The sequence below is a fragment of the Pinus tabuliformis genome, chromosome 8 (genome assembly GCF_031772625.1).
Source record: "Pinus tabuliformis cultivar Carrire ecotype Pingquan chromosome 8, CPIR1, whole genome shotgun sequence".
Lineage (NCBI taxonomy): Eukaryota > Viridiplantae > Streptophyta > Pinopsida > Pinales > Pinaceae > Pinus > Pinus tabuliformis.
The window spans coordinates 235,613,251-235,636,556 of NC_142294.1; the positions used below are offsets into that span (position 1 = coordinate 235,613,251).

A 23,306-nucleotide genomic window follows, 5' to 3' on the forward strand; every position below is an offset into this window, starting at 1 on the left:
TAAATGTTTGAGACTATGATATGGGAGAGATATGAGAGTTGAAAAGTATGACGGGTAATGGGAAATTTGCAGATCGTCGACAGCTGCAATTTGCCCCTGATCACATCTAAAACATTCATTCACTCATTATTATTATTTGAATAAATAAATAAATGTTTGAGACTGTGATCGGGGAGAGATATGCGAGTTGAAAAGTATGACCGGTAAGGGGGAATTTGCAGAGAGTTTTACCATGATCGTCGACAACTGCAATCTGACCATGATCACATCTGAAACATTCATTCACTTATTATTATTGGAATGAATAAATAAATGTTTGAGACTGTGATTTGGGAGAGATATACGAGTTGAAAAGTATGACGGGTAATGGGGAATTTGCAGAGAGTTTTCCCATGATCGTCGACAACTGCAATCTGCCCCTGATCACATCTGAAACATTCATTCACTCATTATTATTATTGGAATGAATAAATAAATGTTTGAAACTGTGATCTGGGAGAGATGCGCGAGTTGAAAAGTATGACTGGTAATGGGGAATTTGCAGAGAGTTTTTCGTTGATCGTCGACAACTGCGATCTGCCCCTAATCACATCTGAAACATTCATTCACTCATTTTTAGTCCTTGCCTTTGATCACATCTGAAACATTCATTCACTCATTATTAGTCCCTGCCTCCGGCAATGCAGAGACTCTAGCAATCGATACGCCGTTGACCAACCATTAATCAGTCCTTTGACCAACAAAAAATTGTACGCTATCAAAATTTAACCAAAGTTTATCCCTGGAAATTTTGGTGTAAGAAACTTATAACCAAACTTTTGAATTGAAGGTCTTATTACAAGCTTCACTAACTTATAACCAAACTTTTGAATTCAAGGTCTTATTACAAGCTTCAGTTGCCCCGATGTTATTTTATTTTAGCGGGGACAAGTTATTTTATCGTAAGTTTGCGCATGTTAAGTATTATATGAAGGGCATTTGTTTATATCAAAGCTTTTGTAACTAGCCAATATACTTTGAGGCCCTTTCAGACGGGACAAGTTATTTTATCGTAAGTTTTCACAGGTAAAGTATTTTATGCAGGTAATTTATTTATATCAAAGCTTTTGTAGCCAGCCAATATACTTTGAGGCCTTTTCAGGGCCCTTTCCACATGTCTATCAAGGCCCCTTCCACATGGCTATTAGCATGCAACTCTGGCACAGTAAAAGATAGTCGGCGCAGAAGACTTAAGCAGAAACTAGGGCCACTCCTTCACTATTTCGTTGTCGTTTTTTCACCACCTACCCAGAAGAGTCTGCAAGTTTCCAATTCCAGCCTTTGGACGCGCTCCAGATCCTTAGTATGCCTGTTTCGTTCCTTGGTATATCTGTTTTCAAAATGGTATATATGTTTTCATTTTGAAAGGTTATACAAAAGGCTAATAAAATTTATTGCAAATATACCTTGAAATCTTTTAAAAAAAACAAAGAAATGAAGGAAAATAAGAGGCGTACCACAGGCAGTTCCTTGCGGAAGATGTAAAATCTAAGTCTGGCAATGGCGTCCAGGAGCCAATGCCCTCCGCTTATATGACAGTGAACGTGCAGAGACATTTTTTGCTGACATTTCTTCCACTGCGCAAGAACTTCGTCTCTCTGTAACCTGTTATACCATCCCTGCAACTGTGGTCATATATAAAGAAATAACAGGCTTTAAACTTCTGAGCCATATATAAAGGTAAGGCCTATTGGCTCCTGGCAAAAAGGTAAGGCAAAAGGTAAGTAGCCCTGGGCAGCCAAGTTGGTATGGAAGAATTGCTGAAAGCATCTAAGCGGATGCCGAGAATGGGTGTAATACAATGGGAAACACCATATCAATGGACCCCTAATCTCTCGCATGGTCAGGCATCTTTAGATAAGATAATACGCTCCCGCATTGGTTTTTTTAGAAAGCTTTATAGCCAAGACCGAGCAAGGCGAGTTCTTGGTCGAAGCCAATAAAAGGTTTAAGGCTTTAAACTTCCAAGCCATAAAAATCCTATTTTGTGCACATATATAAAGAACTCATAGGCTTTAAACTTCTGAGCCATAAAATCATATTTTGTGCACATATATAAAGAAATCACAGGCTTTAAACTTCTAAGCTATAAAAATCCTATTTTCAAAATATTCAGCAAAACAAAACATGGGTCGGCCTGATATTTATTGATTGTTTGAGAAATAGCCAACGTTAACTTGGCCATGATGTCGCTGTGTGTGAGCGTATAAATCCTCGGAAAATGCCCCAGCTGATTCTCTTCCTGTGCTCTAAGAAATAGGGCCTTGAGCTTCGATGCCTAGAAGACTGTAGGCCCAAACAATCTCCCGCCCTACCAAACCAATGCCAAGAGTCAGTCCTCATAATCAATGAATTAACAGAGCATAATGGAAAAATATCTGCCGCGGTGAATCACTAAGATTACCATACGAGTACTACTAGGTCGGGGTAAGCTGCTATTAATTCGATGTCTATTATTGGACTGTAATTGATAGTCAACCAGAGCATTCCAAGTGCTCCTGCTATCCAGAAATCTAAAGGAAAACTTTACCTTTGATTTCCTTGTGAACTAATATTGTGGATTCTGTGGTGCAGATGAAATCCGCCCACCGGAATGGGGAAAGGAGTAACATTGTTGTGTTTTTACAACAAATAATGTTGCTACCACCATGGCTAGGGTTTCTGATTATATTTCGGAAGTTGAAGTTGTTGCAGTAGCGAGGTCATCGGTCATAAGCATAGATAACATGAGAGACAACACCTGTAAAGGCGGGTAGAGCTGCAGTGGACGCAGTGTTGAGAGTAGATTCAATAACAAAAGTGCATGGGGTGGATTATTGTAATCAAAGCTAGAGGAATATGGCAATATTCTTGCACTCTAGCGAGGTTGGTTAAGGAATTAGAATTCCAACCAAGATGAAGGCAAGACAAGTTGTCCATCTTGCAGTTTGAGCTATCGCATGCGAGACAAGTTGTAGGGTAGTGGGCCCAAAGAGTTAGACAAATGGTAAATTTGTGGCGCACAGCATAAAACGTGGTGATTTATTATGACTTTGTATGTGACAACTCTGCATGCACTCCAAGTGTCCTTTGCAAAGGTACATCTCTACATCCATTACAGTTTTTGCATTCTCTTTCATTACAGGTTTTGCATTCTCTTTCATTTCTGTCGAGTAAATCAATTCGCACTAGGGACGAAGTACTTGGGTTTCAAGTGCAGGGCCAAGCCAGGTGCAAGTACTGGGGTTTCAAGTGCAAGTGCTCGAGAGCGTTCTGGAGCACTCTCTCAGGACATCTCTGAAGCCTATAATTACTGCACTGTTTGATCAAATGCATCACCAAGCAGAGGAGGAATTGATGGCTACAAGGTCTGGTCAACAACCTTGATCGTTAGAACAAAACAACAAGAGTTTATCATGTGAAGAATGGCAAAGAAATAAGATCTGGCGATGCTAACTGGGAAGACAACAATGTAACGTCGAGTAAGATTGAACAGAAAGAGCTGAGCATAGAGAAAATCTTTGACGAGAATAAGGTGACTCCTTGGTCAGAACAGATCACATTCAGAGCAATGTTTGTGAGCATGGTGCTGGGTATTATGTTTTGTGTAATTGTCATGAAATTGAACCTCACCACCGGAATCATCCCTTCTCTCAATGTTTCTGCCGGATTGTTGGGATTATTTTTCATCAAAATATGGACCAAATTCCTCGACAAGATCGGGTTGTTGAAGACTCCATTCACCAGACAAAATAATACCGTGATTCAAACCTGTGTGGTGGATTGTTATGGGATTGCATTCAACGGTATGTATGGATGAGTCTGAAACTTTTCATCATGAAATATTATTCCATTTTGGTTTTCTGAATTGGGTATAATGGCAGGGGGATTTGGATCATATTTGTTGGGTATGAGCAGAAAGATCTATGAACAGGCAGATATAACTACCCCTGGGAATACTGCAGAGAATGTCAAAGATCCAAGTCTTAGTTGGATTATTGGTTTTCTTTTTGTCGTGAGTTTTGTAGGACTGTTAGCTGTGGTACCGCTTCGGAAGGTAATGAAACTTGGATTCCTAAGAATGAGTGTAGTTTTGATTTGGAAATTTTATGTTTTTTATTATTTTGGTATTTATTGCAGTGAATGTGAATTTCAATTTTTTTTGGCTTTCTTCTTGGCTGCTTATTAGATAATGGTGATAGATTATAAGCTCACCTATCCAAGTGGTACAGCAACAGCTATTCTCATAAATGGATTCCACACTCCTCAGGGAGACAAGCTAGCCAGGTAATGCTAATGTAATGGCAGAATAGTATAACTAACGAAACATTACAAATGTTTGAACTTGATCAAATGGATATATTCACAGCCTAGTTCATCCCCACTTTTAAGTATCAATGAATTTTTCTTCTTACCCTCCATTGCCCTCAAATATCGCAGGAAACAAGTCAGATCTCTTGGAAAATTCTTCACGTTGAGTTTTCTCTGGGGTTTCTTTCAGTGGTTTTTCACAGCTGGCGATGATTGTGGCTTTCAGCAGTTTCCTACTTTTGGATTAAAAGCTCGGGATCAGAGGTATGTATTTGGGTTGGATATGGCTTTCGTTGACTTATATTGAATGGGTTGATGAGAGTTTATTTGTTTGGTTACCCAATTTAATTAGCGAGGAAAGCTATTATAATTTTAGTTTGTTTTTGTGGACATCTTTATTTGGATTGCAGATATGGGAAATATTTTAGAATATATAAACATTAGTGAGGTTTAGGTTACTGAGGTTTAGGTTTTCATTTGAGAAGATTAATGAAAGAGGCCAAGGAGGCTGCAGAACATGGTTTTGTTTGATTTATTTGTTATTTGTATAGATTTTAGTATATTCTCAAAATCTGTTAACTTCAACGGTTTTTTTGATGAAAATTACCAAAACCTTTAAAAACGTGCTTATTTGACTTAACTTTCGAGAAATATCTAGAAATTAATGTCACTTATGTCAGTCTGATTCCCAAAATTGGTAATCAAAATAAGGATGACTGAAATTATCTTTATAGCAAATTTCAAATGAAATCCACTGATTTCTTTTATTACTTACAATTTTGATGTTAGGTGTATTGCAGATTTTTCTTCGACTTCAGCTCGACATATATAGGAGCTGGGATGATCTGTCCTCACTTGGTAAACTTGTCCATATTGTTTGGAGCAGTCATCTCTTGGGGTCTCATGTGGCCTCTTATACATAACCACAAGGGCGACTGGTACACTGCCGCTGACACCAGTATGCAGGGCCTTCAAGGTTACAGGGTCTTTGTGTCCATTGCTCTCATATTGGGCGATGGACTCTACAATTTCTTCAAAATCATGGTCATCAGTGGGACCAATCTCTATAGTCAAAGGAAAGAAAGGAGGAACCGCAATGGTCTTCCAGTGGTTAACAGTGATGGGAATGAGGCACCAGGGGATGCAGCAATACCCTATGATGAGCAGCGGCGGAATGAGATGTTTATGAAAGACAGCATACCCCTATGGGTGGCCGGAGCTGTGTATGTGGCCCTTGCTGCTATATCCATGGGAGTCATCCCACAGATTTTTCATCCTCTGAAATGGTACTTTGTTCTGGTGGCATACACAGTGGCACCTGTGTTTTCATTATCCAATGCATATGGATGTGGGCTCACAGATTGGATCTTGGTCTCAACATATGGGAAACTAGCCATCTTCATCTTCGGAGCATGGGCAGGAAAGGACGATGGCGGCGTACTGGCAGGATACATGGTTAACGTTTCTTTTATATGATGTAAATGCTTGAAACCTTAATTTTATTCTTCGTGGCAACTCAAACAACTGGAGTTTCTCAACCCCAGCAGGGACTACCACTACAACAGTGGCTCCCTTGTTATTATTGGAATGAATAAATAAATGTTTGAGACTGTGATCAGGGAGAGATATGCGAGTTGAAAAGTATGGCGGGTAACGAGGAATTTGCAGTGAGTTTTCCCATGATTGTCGACAACTGCAATCTGCCTAATCACATCTGAAACATTCATTCAACTCATTATTATTATTGGAATCAATAAATAAATGTTTGAGACTGTGATCTGGGAGAGATATGCGACTTGAAAAGTATGACAGGTAACGGGGAATTTGCAGAGAGTTTTCCCATGATCGTCGACAACTGCAATCTGCGCCTGATACATTCATTCACTCATTATTATTATTGGAATGAATAAATAAATGTTTGAGACTGTGATCTGGGAGAGATATGCGAGTTGAAAAGTATGACGGATAATGGGGAATTTTAGAGAGTTTTCCCATGATCGTTGACAACTGCAATCTGCCCTTGATCACATCTGAAACATTCATTCGCTCATTATTATTATTGGAATGAATAAATAAATGTTTGAGACTGTGATCTGGGAGAGATATGCAAGTTGAAAAGTATGACGGGTAACGGAAAATTTGCAGAGAGTTTTCCCATAATCCGAAACCTCATGATCGATATGGCCTCAATGGTAACTGCAATCTTCCCCTGATTAAATAAACTGGAAACTTTCGTTCACTCATTATTCGAGTGAATAAAGAAACGTTTATGATATGTATTATTTCTTCTGAAACACGATCCTATCTTACTAGGTATAGTAAATGAGTACTATATATTTTTGTTATTTTATTTCGAATTCAAAGTTGTTACAATCTGAATATTTTGTAGACTAAATGAATAAAAATATATTTTCTATTATTTTATTTCGAATTAAAAGTTAATTATAAATGTTTTGTGAGAAAGAGATGAATTAAAAGTTAATTATAAATGTTTTGTGAGAAAGAGATGAATTAACCAGACTCAGAAGTTTTTGAGAGAAGTTCAATATTTTGGGAGAGGTTAATATTTTTACACCCTGGCTTATTCTTTTAATAAATCTGAAATATCTGAAATATGATCGCAATAAACAAAATCTTCTTTTAATAAATCCTCTGAAAATAATAAACAAAATCTTCTTTTAATAAATCATCTTAAAATAATAAACAAAATTTTCTTTTAATAAATCTGAAATATAGTAACAATAAACAAAATCTTTTTCTAATAAATCTGAAATTAATAAACAAAATTTTCTTTTAATAAATCTGAAATTAATAAACAGAATCTTCTTTTAATAAATATGAACCTCTGTTTTTCGTATTCGGGAAGGAGTGGCTACCTTTGGTGCTCTATTCCTCTTTTTGTGCCTCTCCTTTTGCATTGGGCGAACAAATCTAGTGCTTTATGTTCTCTTTTTCTATCCTCTGAAGCTTGCCTGCATGGTGCATTGGTGCCATCTCCTGCATTGGGCGAACAGATCTAGTGCTTTATGTTCTCTTTTTCTATCCTCTGAAGCTTGGCTGCATGGTGCATTGGTGCCATCTCCTGCACCTCTGCACTATTATGTTGTTTTTCTTGTAATAGATGGGTTGCCTCTTCATGTGCAATATTGGCCTTTTGGGGTTTATATTGGGCACTGTTATGCAAATTAGGTATTTCTGGATACTTCTTATGGAGTATTGTTGTAAGTGGCTTTGTCCACTTTTCTGCATATGCATCTAGCATTATTTTGAGGTTTATATTGGGCACTGTTATGCAAATTAGGCATTTCTGGATACTTCTTATGGAGTATTGTTGTAAGTGGCTTTGTCCACTTTTCTGCATATGCATCTAGCATTATGTAATCTTCTTATATGAATATAAGACTATCTTGCTTTTTCTTCCTGAAAAAAATTTTTCTGCATATGCATCTAGCATTATGTAATCTTCTTATATGAATATAAGACTATCTTGCTTTTTCTTCCTGAAAAAAATCTGAAATATGGCCGCACTGGTAAGTGCAATCTGCCCTATTCACTCATTGTGCTTTCAGGGAGAGATACCCAAGTTGACACCTATCCCTATCCCCATCACTATGTTTTCGTCCAACATTAAGTTTGGAATACATGTCCCATGACCTTGGTATAATTTTTCTTTTATTAACTTTATTACATGGATTTTCAACAGGGGTTGTTAGATGGTTATTCAATGATTTTTATTGATGAGATGATATATTCAACGAATAACATTATTCAATGCTATTCCATGAACAAGAGATCATGTATGACAATTCATGGAAATATTGAATACATTATTCTCAAATTACTTTGATAATTATAGAATGTCTTTGAGTATATTAGTTATTGTCTTCTTATTTATTTAAAAATATTTAATGAAAATATGAAAGTATTTTAGATATTATTTAGCTTAGACATTAAGATAGTTATTAATATAGATATTAATATAAGTTTACATATTAATATAAATATTATTATAGATTTTAGCCTAGTTTTGATTTTAATATTAATTTTGTTATTAGGCTATATATATTCTATTAAAGCTCTAGTTATTAATATAATTGCAAGCATGGATTTTAATATAATTTAGACATTAATGTAGGTTTTAATATAGTTTAGATTTTAATATAGAATTTAATATAGAATTTAGGTTATATTAATATTAATTTATATAGATATTAGAAAAGAAATTAGGTTTTATAGATATTAATACTATTATATATATTAAGTTTTATAGATATTAATATTAATATAGATTTTAGGTTATATAAATATTAAGTTATATAGAGATTAAGTTTTATAAATATTAAGTTATATAGACATTAAGTTTTATAAATATTAATGTTATATAGATATTAGTATTTATGATATTAATATTAATATATATATTAGGTTTTATAGATATTAATATTAATATAGATTTTAGGTTATATAAAGATTTTGTTTTATAGATATTAAATAAATGATATTAATTTATAAAAATTAAAATTAAATTTAAGTTTCATTATAAATCTTTCTTGCCGACCTGTGCTGTTCCTTTAATATTCATTCCCTCATGAGTATTTATTTCTTCCATCTTGCTCTTCTTTTATCATCTTTCTCTTAACCCTAATGATGGATCCCATTTGGGATTTGAAACGTTGGTGTAAAAATTCTCTTACTTTGGATTCTCTGGTCAAAGATTCAAAAAGCACAAACCACAGATCTCTGAAATCCAATATGAAAGTATTTGTTGCTTGAAGATATTGGACCATATCACACCTTATTTTAATGGAGGTATGCATACCTGAACCAGTGCATGGTGTAGGATTTTACCAGACTACAAACCCATGGGGAGGTGCATTGATTTGAATTTAAGAGACATTGTAGCACATGGAAGGTGACATTTTTAAATTCTGGTGGAACTACAAAATTTCCACTACTAGGGATGTGGTAGTACCATGGCAAAAATGGGTAGAGTTCTTATGAACATTCTAACCTTGTAGGGAGGTGCATTTGTATGAAGTTACTAATTTATCATTAGAGGCATTCACTAGTTAGCAAGCCACAATGTCCTACATTAGCCCATTCGAAGTGTTTTGATACTATAGCCAAGGGAGTGAATTATTCCTTATGACATTATAACCTTTTGGGGAGATGGCGATATTCCATTGGAGGTTGTGTTCTTGTACTTATTAAGGATTTATATTTTGGGGGGGGGGTGGGTATTATAACCTACTAGAGGTGAAGACCACCACAACTAGAAGATGTGGACCATTTATCATGCCATGATATTTCATATGTTTCTCCATTGATAAGGAATTAGAACATATTGAACATTAGATTTGATAAATGTCATTCCTATACATATTCTTTCATCTAAAAATTTGGAATAATAAATATTTAAGATGTATACAAAAACAAAAAACAAAAAAAAAATGAATCTTAGAGAAGTATGAGAAATGATAGGGTTGATGTCAATTGTATTGACAGGGAACACAAGGCCCCTTATGAGCACTATTTACCTTGCATATTACAACATCTCATTTATGATTATATTTATATGAATCCTTGAAAATTATTATATTAGCTTCTTATACTATTAATGGGAAAATATGCTTGATGTATGTAAACTTCTCATTGCTTTGCACTAGGATATGCACTAACCAAAATCAATTTTCAATATTATCTCAAAGAATTTGATAAGGAATTAATTTATGTCAATACTAACATTAACTACTAGAGTATGGTTTTCACTATCCACACTAACTTAAGCCAAAGGATGGGAGAAATATAAAAGGTTATTAATCTTGTTGTGGTTTGAAACCTAAAGGGAAGGACTTTAGTGAAACATAGATGACTTCGCCTCTTTGCTATTAGTTATTTTTTTGGTATAAAGTTCAACTCAAGCTTTGATTTGGAAACAATATTTTTGTGATATGTTATTAGTATTTGTAGCCCGAAGGGAGATGGGATTTGAACAATAAGTGAATATCATGTGACGTATAAAAATTTGCACTAACCCTAGTTCTCCCTAAACCCTATTTATTATTTCTAATTAACATTTTATGGGGGTTAATTGGATTAGCTTATGAGACAAAAACAAATTTTCTTGATTTGCTATGGTGAAAAAAAAAGAAAGTACTATATTTTAGAGTCTATGTTTTCTGTAAAATCATACTTGTATGTTCTTAGAAAGAGTGGTGGTCTATTCGCTTGATTGTGGAATAATTATGATAGACTAAAGACCACTAAATTTTTTTTTGGTGATATAATAATTTTCCCCAAATTAATTACCAACTCTACAAATCATGGTGATTCATTAAATGGCTCATTATACGAGTTTGCCTGAAATTTTCAAGTATATGCAATTAGTAAAAACACCTAATTTCTCTAGATATATGTCCATAATTTTTTTAAATAAAAATATGAGTATGGAAGCAATACAAATCTCTACAAATCTTGTTTTTACTATAAAGCAAAATATTTTAACAACAATTTTTTTTCCAATTCCTTTTCTTGCATATCGTGTTTGTTAATCATTGTGTGGTCAAGTGAACTATGATTATGTTATAATATAGGGTTAATGGATTGGGGTTTCTGAATGTTTTGGTATGTATATAATGGATTGTATATTTGAAAGGAATATAATGAAAATTCAACCTCGTTTTCTCAATTTATTTTGTGGTCAAGGGAACTATGGTTATGCTATAATATAGGGTTAATGGATTGGGGTTTATGAATGTTTTGCTATGTATATAATGGATTGTATCTTTGAAAGGAATATAATGAATTCAATCTGGTTTTCTGAGTTTTGGGTTTGACCATAAATCTTTGTGCATATTTTTATGTTCTTGAAATTGTATATTTAATGTTTTTGTTGTATTTGTTACAAGTAATTTTGTATAGGGTTAAAACCTACAATATTGAACTATTTTTAAAACAGATAAGAATTATACATCTTCCTCAGTAAATAAATGAGGAAAAAAAATCCTAGACTTTAAACTCTTATATGAAATTATGGAATTATTCCATGATTTCAATTAAGATATACTTAACATTAATTTCTATAATGGACATTCACATCTAAAAATCCCTCCAAAAGATAATCACAATATTTCTCTTCCTATGTGGGCCTACAAGGTGATATAATGGCTCATGTAAAATCACTCAAGAACACACATCCATTCGGTGCTCATGACATCGTAATATATATGGGTCAATCGTTATAAATAGGGTGGAAACACTTCACATAAAACACAGTTCACAATTTCGGATCCTTATATAGTTTTGGAGGGAAGTTACAATGAACTATTTCAAATTTCTATTCACAGTGAAAAAGTTGGATAAGGGTAAGGACAATGAGGAGATCTAGGGATAGAACCTCATCGGTATTTGTGATTTTCAGATGTGTAGTAACAGAGGCAATTTCTGGTATATATCTCTAAAATTTTGGTGAATAGATACATCAAAGATTCAGATCATCTATATTCTCGGTGAAAGGGCAAGATTACAATTCCATGGAAGGGAATTAGAATCCATATCTGAAGTAGATCATAGTGGTAGTGAAGTAGTATATTGGTGGTGTTAGCACTCGAATTTGCCTCAGGCTAAATGAAGGCGAGGTTCAAAGCAACATCAAACCAATCTCAGTCTCGTAGCTAGCCCTACCAGAACAGGAGAGGGCTCTCTCCGGGTCTATCTCAATAAAACGATCAATAGAGTCTGAGATGACTTAAAATGGGAACTGATTTAGGCTAGTAAAATGAATAGGAAAGGGGTGATTTGATAAATGACTGGGTTTTTTTGGCATCGTGGGATCAAGAATAGCATGAGCAGGGAGACTAAATCCGAGACACAGATTATCTCAGGAGTCAAGACAGGCAATAAATTTAGCATCCAATTTTGAAATTATATGGAATGAAAAGAATGCTAAGAGGTTGACAAGGGCAATAGATGAATCCTTATCAAACAGAAGAAAACAAAAAACATGAATACCTTCCCAAGGCAGAGCAACAAAATGGATTCTGCCTTTATCACTTAAAAGTATTCATTTAGAAATGATTATGAAATGAAATGGAAACATAACAAGCTACATGTGAAACAAAGGAAAAGAAAAATGCTAAATTCACCCCACAAGAATCTCAGGAGTCAGAGTTGTATCTTTTCATTAAATCCCTGTCAAAACTATACAATGAAGTTTTCCTTCATAGCTCTCCCAATATTTGCCAAAACTCATAACCGTTTACACATAATTTTCATACAATAAATAGATTTCATCTGAGGGAAAAGAAATCGATGAAAAGGAGGGAGCTGAAAACCAATCGACGAAGATAGGGAAAGAGTTTTCCATCTGTGCTGGGGACAGAGCAGCGTTACATTATTCCATTTGAAACTTTTTGATGATCAATAAAAAGACGACAACTGTAGCTACATATCATAACTGAAGTGAAAAATAGGAAATCGAATCGTGTTTCTCTGCCCTGGTAGATGTCTCTGATTTAAATTTTGGCTTTTTGGTTTCTGACTTTTCTCCTTCCATGTCCCTTTTTCAACACTTGGTTTTCGACCTTTTCACCTTTTGATTCTATTCGAGGGAGACCTTTTCTGTTTGTTCAAGTATTTCATTTTCTTTGCATGAGAAAAAGATGCAACCTTTATAAGTGAATGGTGCCTTGCAGCAGGCAGGCCAATCCAAGGCAAAGTCGCATATACATGGTCAAAAGATGCCTTTTAAAAACATCCAAGCAAATTAGGTTTGCTCCTTGTGATTTATGCATTCTCCTCCTTTGAACAGCTATTAGAATGAACACTGTACTTAGAATTAGTCTGACACACTATAGAAATATCTTTTAAAAAACCACAGTAATTCCACTTTTCTCAGATATATGTCAAATTTGTAGGAAAATTCAGCAAACCAAATACAAGAAAACAGCCCTGCGAGATGTTCTTCTCACTCAATAATTATTAGTATTTGAATAAATATATGAAACACCAAGATGAAATGGCTCATTATTGAATTTCCTGTGAAAACCTACAGAATTGCCAGAAATCAGTCTTTTGCTAATCACAAGTATAGCTACTCCTCTTCTTACCGAGGTTGAAGCTACATATTAAAATGCCAAATGCCATGTGACTAGGCCAATTTCACAAGAACAACAAATATACTTGCAGCACTCTTTGCATCGTGGAATAGGCACCGAAACCAATGTCAATCTTCCATCAAGATCAAAGTCTTTATGAAAAGATGATGTGTGAATATAAATATATAGGCATCTGTAAGGTATGAATCCCATAGTTTGGAAAGCCGCACCAAATGCTTCTGACGGGTTGGGTTTAAACTCAAACCACCAGATTTATCCCTGTCAGATTTTAATTGCACATCTATATCTTTGATGGTAGTTGACCTCTGTTTAGTTTATTTACTCTTACTAGTACCTGAATTGAGCTGAGAACATATTAGTGATAAGGATTGCAACCATGGAACCAAAATGGGCTTCCTTATAGCATCATCCGAACCTGTATATCGACCCAAAAAATAAGATGCAAAAGAAGCCCTTGAAAGTTTTTGGCGGGCTCTGTTTCTCCCTCAACTTCAACATCATGGCCAATATTAGATGTGGAATTGGCATTATATAGACCGTGACTCTTTTGCACTAAGATACTTATGCACAAAAATATAGCTGGACTTCCTGCAGGAAGGTACCGTACCAAGGCCTGCACTCTCGAACTTAGGCCTTCAAAAGAGTCAGGCGTGGATATGCCTCTAAAGCTCTTTGTATATAATTTACAACAAGTTGTTTTTTCAATGATATTGTATCATCTTTCTTATTATGCGAGGAATCTTGGCTTTCGTTTTTGGTTTGATAATTTGGAAGTGAACCATGTCGTTGGTAATCACATTCCAAAAGATTACTGCGAGCAAAAATGCCTTTGTTTGTGGTATGCCATTATGGAATCGATTTTTGAATAACACATTGTCACCTATATAGTGAGCCAGTTGTAGTTACCCCATAACTACCTCCAACATTTGATAACTGCCCAAATTCCTTAGTAAACTGCCCATTAAATTACTCATCGATAGGTCTATATATATGAGATTATTACCTTTCCAGATGATTGCCAAATAAGAAAAAATAAAACGCCTGAAACTTCAAGAAGCGACACCTGTAGCGTAGATCCGATAACCGAAGATAAACATAAGCAATCGAATCATTTTTTTTCTGCCATGGTAGTTATCATCGTGTACATTCAAGCGTTTAGTGCTTTGACTGTTTCACTTTCCTTTAGCCGCTTGACATGTTCTGTTTCCTTGTTAAAATCACTGGTGAAAAATCGATCTGCTTCCAATCGACGTGATGCCATGAGCACGAAGATAAAGAAAGTTGTTTCGTTGATTGCATAACCTTTAATCTTCTTTTTTGCCATCAGGCCCACCAACAGATCCAAGGCTTCAATGTTACTACCATAAACCTCTTGCAGGGTTTGGATAGCTTCCTTATCGTCTGTAAGGTCCTCCCATTTAGCAATGGGAATCATAAGCATATTGCGACGGTATTGATTGTACCTTGATACACTCCTCTCCCTGTCACGATAAATCTCAAGTGCAGGCATATCTACATGATCAGGTTTGTCCTGGCCACTGGGGTCTTGAGGAATGAGGTTTCTCATCCACACAGGGTAATTCCACAGATCGAGGGCACTGCAGGCTTGGTGGCCCATCGATACAATTTTAGCTTCATTACCAATCTCTGATAACGTTTTTTCTCCAAAAACTCCGAGGAGCTTCCTCATGTCTATCTGTTTAAAAGGAAATTCTCATCCTTACAAATCTATTTGAAGCAAGAAATTCAAGCTTTAGAGAGCAGAGGCAAAATTTCATTGTTCCAGTTTTGTGCATCGCGCACTCTGCCCAGTGCACCACGCCTAGTGAGTGCGCCATGCCAGTGTTAAAAATTCACTGTGTAAAAGCGCCCAGTGCGCCGCGCTCCTTAAGTGCGCCACGCCACCTGTTATATGCATCGCGCTGCCTTCAAGTCACTTAGAGAACTATTTACTTCACTTAAATTGATTTCTAATTTCCTCAATTCATCCTCACACTTTTTAACTTTGGTCCCAAGTTGCTTCAAATCATTCTCCCATTTCGTCATCTCACTCATAAAAGTCTCAATGTACAATCTAACTTCATTCACCATAGTTTTATTACTTATTTGTGATTGACTTGCTATGCTCTCATCGTAAGCATGAAAGATTGCTCCATCATCGAAAGTTTGATCTGGAACACTAACAATCTCCAGCCGTGGATTTGGAAGAATATCAACCTTAATATGCACAAAGAGCTTGGTATGCCAGGGATGGAAAGCTTTAAATTGAAACAGTATAATGTCTTTTGGAAGCATAATTTTTGGCACCGTACCTTTCCCTTACTAAAATTGTATTGAACAGAACTCAGAGTATACAAATCAACTGTCAACGTATGCTGGAAACCATCCATTTTAGGAGTCACTTTCAAATTTACCATCATACTTTGACCTCCTTTCAGAGTAGAAGCCTCCCCAGATAAAACCAATGAAGAAGCACCACGATCATATATGTTCCCCTGTTCATCGATGCATATTATTAGATAGTGCAATTTCAGATCCAATTTATTTTTCTCCATGATGACCAACACCAACGTTCTCTAACATCATTTCAGGAATGAAATCACATATGAGGGAAACTACAGATATATTAATAGGGATATGAAGAGGATTCTTAAACTCAAGCCCCACATTTATAGCCTTTCCAGAAATACAAATATTGCTATCTTTTCCTTTCAAAGATTTGGAAGAAGACCTTGTTGTAGAATCTAACCAGTTACTTGATGTCGGGGATGTCAATGGAACTAATCCTTCCTCCAAATATTGCCATGTCCTTTCTGGTAAAAGAATAGCTCCAGCAGAGGCATATGTGTGGTGATTCTCAAATGAATTCTCAGTGATGTCATATTAATGGCAGGAAACTTCAGTTTGAACATTTCATATTTTTTACCAACACTCTCAAAAACACGTAGGAAATCGCCCAGAAACATTTCCTGAGTTACAGCTGATTGATGACTACATGCAAGTAACCTCATTAAATCTTGAATGGCCAGTTCTGACTTCCTGATAACAGCATATCATCTTCCAAGATTAAAGTGGACATGGTCTCTGATATAATTCCATCCATCGCCTTTCAAATATAGGAAGAACACACATATATGCTCTAATGGCATGTTTCCGCTATCCACATACAGTGTAGCGATTTTCTGCAAGGATGAGATGGAATCCAAATTTCCTGATCATGCGTGGATTTACACACAGATACAATAGGCTGCCTGCTCCAGCAATATACCTGCACGTAAGCTTGGTTCCTCAATAGAGATACGGAAGTAGACATTGGCAGCCTCCTTGAATTTCCCCTAGCTTTGTGCAATTCCAATCACCAAAGTGCACATCTTGTGGCATATCTCTGACCTGAGGCACCTATTTTCTGATAAGTTGTAAAATCCGTTTCCATGGAATACTCTGCTTCCTTTCTTGATTGATCCAGCATGAATAGTGAAAGTCCAATCATTTCCTGAACACCAGCATAACGCTTCCAAGCCTTGTCAATATTGTAGTCACTGGATAACGATCGATAATTTGAAAGAGCAAGTTCAAAATCATGCAGCATAAAGGCATAGTCTCCCAAAATTCTGATCTGAGACTCTATTGAACTAAACGTGTAGATGGACCCATTCGAAACATCAGCAGTATCATCCTTCCCTTTATGCCACCAAAGGTTGTAAACTGATTTTTCAACCCCTTCCTTGTTGCTGAAACCTGTTGATTCAAGGAGCGTATTTTCTGCTCCATGCATGGGATAATATTCTTTACAAAAAATTCTTGCATGAATTCATTAATCTGTTCCAAGTCATTTCTGTTGAAACAATGGCCTAGAACATGGTCAAATGATGAATTATCAAATATGATGAAACAAAAGGAGTCAAGATATCTTCTGGTAAGATCTCTTCATTTGATTGTGAAGAATTAATACATAGCAGCCTACAATCATGTGGTCCAAAATTTCCCTTCATTTCCAATAGTATTTCATTTGCTTTGTCTGCAGGTCCATCTTCAATAAAGGAAAACCGGTAGTGTATTGAGTAAATGAATTTTCTCGTACTTAATTTTTTCTAGGGGCTTTCAGTCATACACTTGTTGATATGAGATATAATTAGATTAGCTTTGAAAAATCCCGCTCCAACCCCTCTAGATCTTGCTTTGTCTCTTTGTGCTGATGATGTTCTGTCTGTTTGTGCTTTTGCAGGGACAGGGGCTGCTGAACCTAGCAAGATGGGCAGGGCTACTTGAAGAGCTGTAAAAACTTATCAACCATGTATTTAAAAAACTTAATAATTTATTCTTTAAAATAGAGTTTTGAAGAACAACTATCCTTCAGCATTATTAATAATGTGGATCTTGAAGCGAAACCTTATTGAAGCTTTCTTTGGCCTACAGGCGTTAGTGAACACTTCTGGATACAAAACCCTGGACTTAAGGATTAAAGTGACCCTTTTTGCGCAAAATGGTATTTGATGACTGAAAATGACGAGAAATGAACCTTGTTGAATTCGACTCTGACAGAAGACTGACAAGACTGAGTCTAACATTGGCTCCAATTGGGATGGCTGCTGACGCTCCGTGGAGCTGCCAAGAACATCAGATCTCTGGGAGAGCTAGACATTGCCTTCATCCATTGGGCTATGGAGTCCATGATTCTGACAAACCATCATGAATCAATTTATTGACTGAAACTTGACTCAATGCAAACTGAAATGACTGAAAAACTTGACTCTAACAAACTAAATCAAAATAGCAAAGACCTGGACATAAAACATAAAGCTTGGTGGCAGTACATGGCCACCTGTGTTTCTTACAGGGCCATATACGATCAAACTATATCAAAATTCCAATGCAACCAATCAAGAACATGGCTTCTTGACTGATTCTTCCTATCAGATCTGCTGGTCAACAATACAAATTGATCACTCGGCATCCAAAAACATAGTTGACCATGATCCCCCTCATCACCGAATACTACAATAAACACTTTCACAGTTGACTGCAACAAATTGGCTATTGGATCCTGAAAAACATGAAGATTTGCCATTGCCACCTTCTGCTGAGAAAATGAGATGTCTTTTTCTCTTGCTTCTGATTTTTCTTCATAAATAAGAGCACTTTCCTGGTCTTCAAAAAATTCTGAACAAGTAGATGAGCAGATTTCTTCTACAAAGAACATTTCAAAACATGAAACATATGAAGGAGAATCTGAAATGGAATCCATAATGGTTTGGTCGGCTATAGTCTGAATATATTTCTGATCATCTTGGCATGATATGGCCGCCATATTCTCATTACATTCATCAATCATGAGAAAATCAACTTTAGATGATTCTTGAAACTCAAGCATGACATCTCTATCACCTATCATAAATTCATCCAGAGAAACTTCTTCACCTACTTGAACAAATATATCCTCTTGTTGTTTGTGAATTGATTGGATTACCATGGTAGGAAGGCTTTGTTGTGATGAGATGAGGGCAGTTAGGCTTGTAACTTTGCATTCATTCATTTGAGGCAGCCTCAACAATGCAATTCTCTTCTAGGAGATCTGGAACAACATGTTTTTCCTCATCACAATCTGTCTCTCGATATGGTTTATCATCATCATTTTCGGAGATTGGAACATCATTTTCCTGTGTTTCCTCATTTATTTCAACCAGATCTGAAATAGTACTTCTTTTTTCATCATTTTCAGTCATAGGGAAATCTTTAACCTGATGATTTTGATTCTACTGCAAAGTTTCCTCTAAGAGTTCTGTGGACTGCTGAAATGGATTTTCATATAATTCTTCCATGATTTCTTCATCCATAAAATTATCATCCTCATATTATTTTTCAAGGCTCTCAATAAAACCATAAGAATGCTTGCAACAATCCTGAGCTAAATTTAATGACAGATAAGATTATTTATACTTCTCAAAGAATATTGAATGAAAATCCTTTAGACAATAAATGGAAGTAGGTGGCAAGCTTTCATACCAAGATTAGGCTTCGTCTTCCAGAGTAGCCATAAACATTTTCATCAAACAGTCCTCAGGAAAATTGATCTTTAATCTATGCACATGAATTTGAAATTTCACCAGATGAAGAGCAGCATCATTACCTTCCACATTTCTGAACACGGGCAAATTCTTTGTCCAATCTACCTTGGGAATTTTATTTGGAAAACCTGGGATGTGATCTCGGCTCATGGGAGCGTATCTTCTTGCAATCTGATCCATCTTGAAAATCTTACCACTACTTATCTTTCCGCAGTGGAGTCACCATGAAGGATTGATTGTTGGATTCTTCAGTGAATGGAGTCGCCAGGTGAATGATTTCAGTCATCTTATGTCTGATCGTTGTTCACCATCAACAATCATCTCTGAACTTGAGATATGTACTAGGGCAGAACAATCTACAAGTAAACCATTTCCATCCCTAGTATGGTCGCCACTATGTTAGCGCTCGAATCTGCCTCAAGCTGAATGAAGGCGAGGTTCAAGGCAACATCAAACCAAGCTCATTCTGGTAGCTAGCCCTACCAGAACAGGGGAGGGCTCTCTCCAGGTCTATCTCGATAAAACGATCAATAGAGTCTGAGATGACTTAAAATGGGAACTAATTTAGGCTAGTAAAATGAATAGGAAAGGGGTGATTTGATAAATGACTAGGTTTTTTGGGCAGCGTGGGATAGAGAATAGCATGAGCAGGGAGACTAAATTCGAGACACATATTATCTCAGGAGGTAAGACAGGCAATAAATTTAGCATTCAATTTTGAAATTATATGGAATGAAAAGAATGTTGAGAGGTTGAAGAGGGCAATAGATGAATCCTTATCAAACAGAAGAAAACACAAAACATGAATACCTTCCCAAGGCAGAGCAGGAAACTAGATTCTACCTTTACCACTTAAAGTATTCATTTAGAAATGACTATGAAATGAAATGGAAACATAACAAGCTACATATGAAACAAAGGAAAAGAAAAATGCTAAATTCACCCCACAAGAATCTCAGGAGTCAGAGCTGTATCTCTTCATTAAATCCCTGTCAAAACTGTACAGTGAAGTTTTCCTTCACAGCTCTCCCACTGTTTGCCAGAACTCAGAACCATTTACACATAGTTTTCATACAATAAATAGATTTCATCTGAGGGAAAACAAATCGATGAAAAGTAGGGAGCTGAAAACCAATCGACGAAGATAGGGAAAGAGTTGTCCATTTGTGCTGGGGATAGAGCAGCGCTACATTATTCCATTTGAAAGTTTTTGATGATCAATAAAAAGACAACAACTGTAGCTGCATATCATAACTGAAGTGAAAAATAGGAAATTGAATCCTGTTTCTTTGCCCTGGTAAATGTCTCTGATTTAAATTTTGGCTTTTCGGTTTCTGACTTTTTGCCTTCCCTGTGCCTTTTTCACCACTTGGTTTTCGACCTTTTCACCTTTTGATTCTATTCCAAGGATACCTTTTCCATTTGTTAAAGTATGTCATTTTCTTTGCATGGGCAGAAGATGCAACCTTTATAAGTGAATGGTGCCTTGCAGCATGCAGGCCAATCCAAGGCAGAGTCTCATATACACGGTCAGAAGATGCCTTTTAAAAACATCCAAGCAAATTAGGTTTGCATCCTTGTGATTTATGCATTCTCCTCCTTTGAACAACTATTAGAATGAACATTGTACTTACAATTAGTATGACATACTATAGAAATATCTTTTAAAAAACCACAGTAATTCCTCTTTTCTCAGATATATGTCAAATTTGTGGGAAAAATCAGCAAACCAAATACAAGAAAACAGCCCTGCCAGATGTTCTTCTCACTCAATAATTATTAGTATTTGGATAAATATATGAAGCACCAAGATGAAATTGCTCATTATTGAATTTCCTGTGAAAACCTACAGAACTGCCAAAAATCAGTCTTTTGGTAATCACATGTACAACTGCTCCTCTTCTTACCGAGGTTGAAGCTACATATTAAAATGCCAAATGCCATGTGATCAGGCCAATTTCACAAGAACAACAAATATACTTGCAACACTCTTTGCATCGCGGAATAGGCACCAAAGCCAATGTCAATCTTCCATCAAGATCAAAGTCTTTATGAAAAGATGATGTGTGAATATAAATATATAGGCATCTGTAAGGTCTGAATCCTATAGTCTGGAAAGCCACACCAAACGCTTCTGACAGGTTGGGTTCAAACTCAAACCACCAGATTTATCCCTGTCAGATTTTAATTGCACATCTCTATCTTTGATGGTAGTTGACCTTTGTTTAGTTTCTTTACTCTTACTAGTACCTGAATTGAGCTGAGAAATTATTAGTGATAAAGATTGCAACCATGGAACCAAAATGGGCTTCCTTACAGCATCATCCAAACCTGTATATCGACCCAAAAAGTAAGATGCAGGAGAAGCCCTTACAAATTTTTGGCAGGCTCTGTTTCTCCCTCAACTTCAGCATCATGGCCAATATTAGAAGTGGAATTGGCATTATATAGACTGTGACTCTTTTGCACTAAGCTACTTATGCAAAAAACTATAGCTGGACTTCTTGCAGGAAGGTACCGTACCAAGGCCTGCACTCCCAAAATTAGGCCTTCAAAAGGAGTCAGGCATGGATATGCCTCTAAATCTTTTTGTATATAATTTACAACAAGTTGCTCTTTCAATGATATTGTATCATCTTTCTTATTATGCGAGGAATCTTGGCTTTCGTTTTTGGCTTGATAATTTGGAAGTGAACCATGTCGTTGGTAATCACATTCCAAAAGATTACTACAAGCAAAAATGCCTTTGTTTGTGGTATGCCATTATGGAATCGATTTTTGAATAACGCATTGTCACCTGTATAGTGAGCCAGTTGTAGTTACCCCATCACCGCCTCTAGCATTTGATAACTTCCCAAATTCCTTGGTAAACTGCCCATTAAATTACTCATCGATAGGTCTATATATTTGAGATTATTACCTTTCCAGATGATTTCCAAATAAGAAACAATAAAACGCCTTAAACTTCAAGAAGCGACACCTGTAGCGTAGATCCCATAACTGAAGATAAACATAAGCAATTGAATCAATTTTTTTCTGCCACGGTAGTTATCAACGTGTACATTCATGCGTTTAGTGCTTTGACCGTTTCACTTTCCTTTAGTCGCTTGATCTGTTCTGTTTCCTTGTTAAAATCACTGGTGAAAAATCGATCTACTTCCAATGGATGTGATGCCATGAGCATAGAGATAAAGAAAGCTCTTTCGCTGATTGCATAACCTTTAATCTTATTTTCTGCCATCAGGTCCACCAACAGATCCAAGGCTTCAACGTTACTACCATAAACCTCTTGCAAGTTTTGGATAGCTTCCTTATCATCTGTAAGGTCCTCCCATTTAGCAATGGGAATCATAAGCATATTGCGACGATATTGATCGTATCTTGATACACTCATCTCCCTGTCATGATAAATCTCAAGTGCAGGCATGTCTACACGATCAGGTCTGTCCTGGCCACTGGGGTCCTGAGGAATGAGGTTTCTCATCCACACAGGGTAATTCCACAGATCGAGGGCACCACAGGCTTGATGGCCGATTGATACAATTTGAGCTTCATTACCAATCTCTGATAACGTTTTTTCTCCAGAAATTCCGAGGAGCTTCCTCATGTCTATCTGTTTAAAAGGCAATTCTCAGCCTTACAAATCTATTTGGAGCAAGAAATTCGGGTTTTAGAGAGCAGAGGCGAAATTTCATTGTTCCAGTTCTGTGCGTCGCGCACTCTGCCCAGTGCGTCGTGCCTGGTGAGTGCGTCGCGCCAGTGTTAAAAATGCACTGTGTAAAAGCGCCCAGTGCAC

General features: G+C 36.3%; 1 protein-coding gene and 3 pseudogenes across 1 annotated transcript; 1 reads left to right on the forward strand and 3 right to left on the reverse strand.

Annotated features, from left to right (window-relative positions):
* Nucleotides 1-1,365: 1,365 nt before the first annotated feature.
* LOC149234998 (protein STAY-GREEN, chloroplastic-like) lies at nucleotides 1,366-2,689 on the reverse strand (annotated as a pseudogene).
* On the forward strand, nucleotides 2,688-5,898 carry LOC149234999 (putative metal-nicotianamine transporter YSL12). Its single transcript, XM_089368428.1, has 7 exons — nucleotides 2,688-2,791; nucleotides 3,164-3,338; nucleotides 3,443-3,611; nucleotides 3,903-4,075; nucleotides 4,208-4,305; nucleotides 4,459-4,593; nucleotides 5,130-5,898. The coding sequence occupies exons 1-7, from the start codon at nucleotides 2,688-2,690 to the stop codon at nucleotides 5,803-5,805; spliced, it is 1,530 nt and encodes a 509-aa protein (XP_089224554.1). The 3' UTR covers nucleotides 5,806-5,898.
* An 8,694-nt stretch (nucleotides 5,899-14,592) lies between these two features.
* LOC149235000 (uncharacterized) lies at nucleotides 14,593-18,513 on the reverse strand (annotated as a pseudogene).
* A 4,061-nt stretch (nucleotides 18,514-22,574) lies between these two features.
* On the reverse strand, nucleotides 22,575-23,117 carry LOC149235001 (alpha-dioxygenase PIOX pseudogene; annotated as a pseudogene).
* Between the last annotated feature and the right edge of the window lie 189 nt (nucleotides 23,118-23,306).

Bases quoted from the DNA above. Each gene is read 5' to 3' on its own strand.
- LOC149234999 (XM_089368428.1), top strand. From the start codon at position 2,688: ATGGCTAGGGTTTCTGATTATATTTCGGAAGTTGAAGTTGTTGCAGTA. The intron at 3,339-3,442 runs GTTTGATCAAAT...TATCATGTGAAG, and splicing joins AAGCCTATAATTACTGCACT to AATGGCAAAGAAATAAGATC. The intron at 4,306-4,458 runs GTAATGCTAATG...CAAATATCGCAG, and splicing joins CAGGGAGACAAGCTAGCCAG to GAAACAAGTCAGATCTCTTG.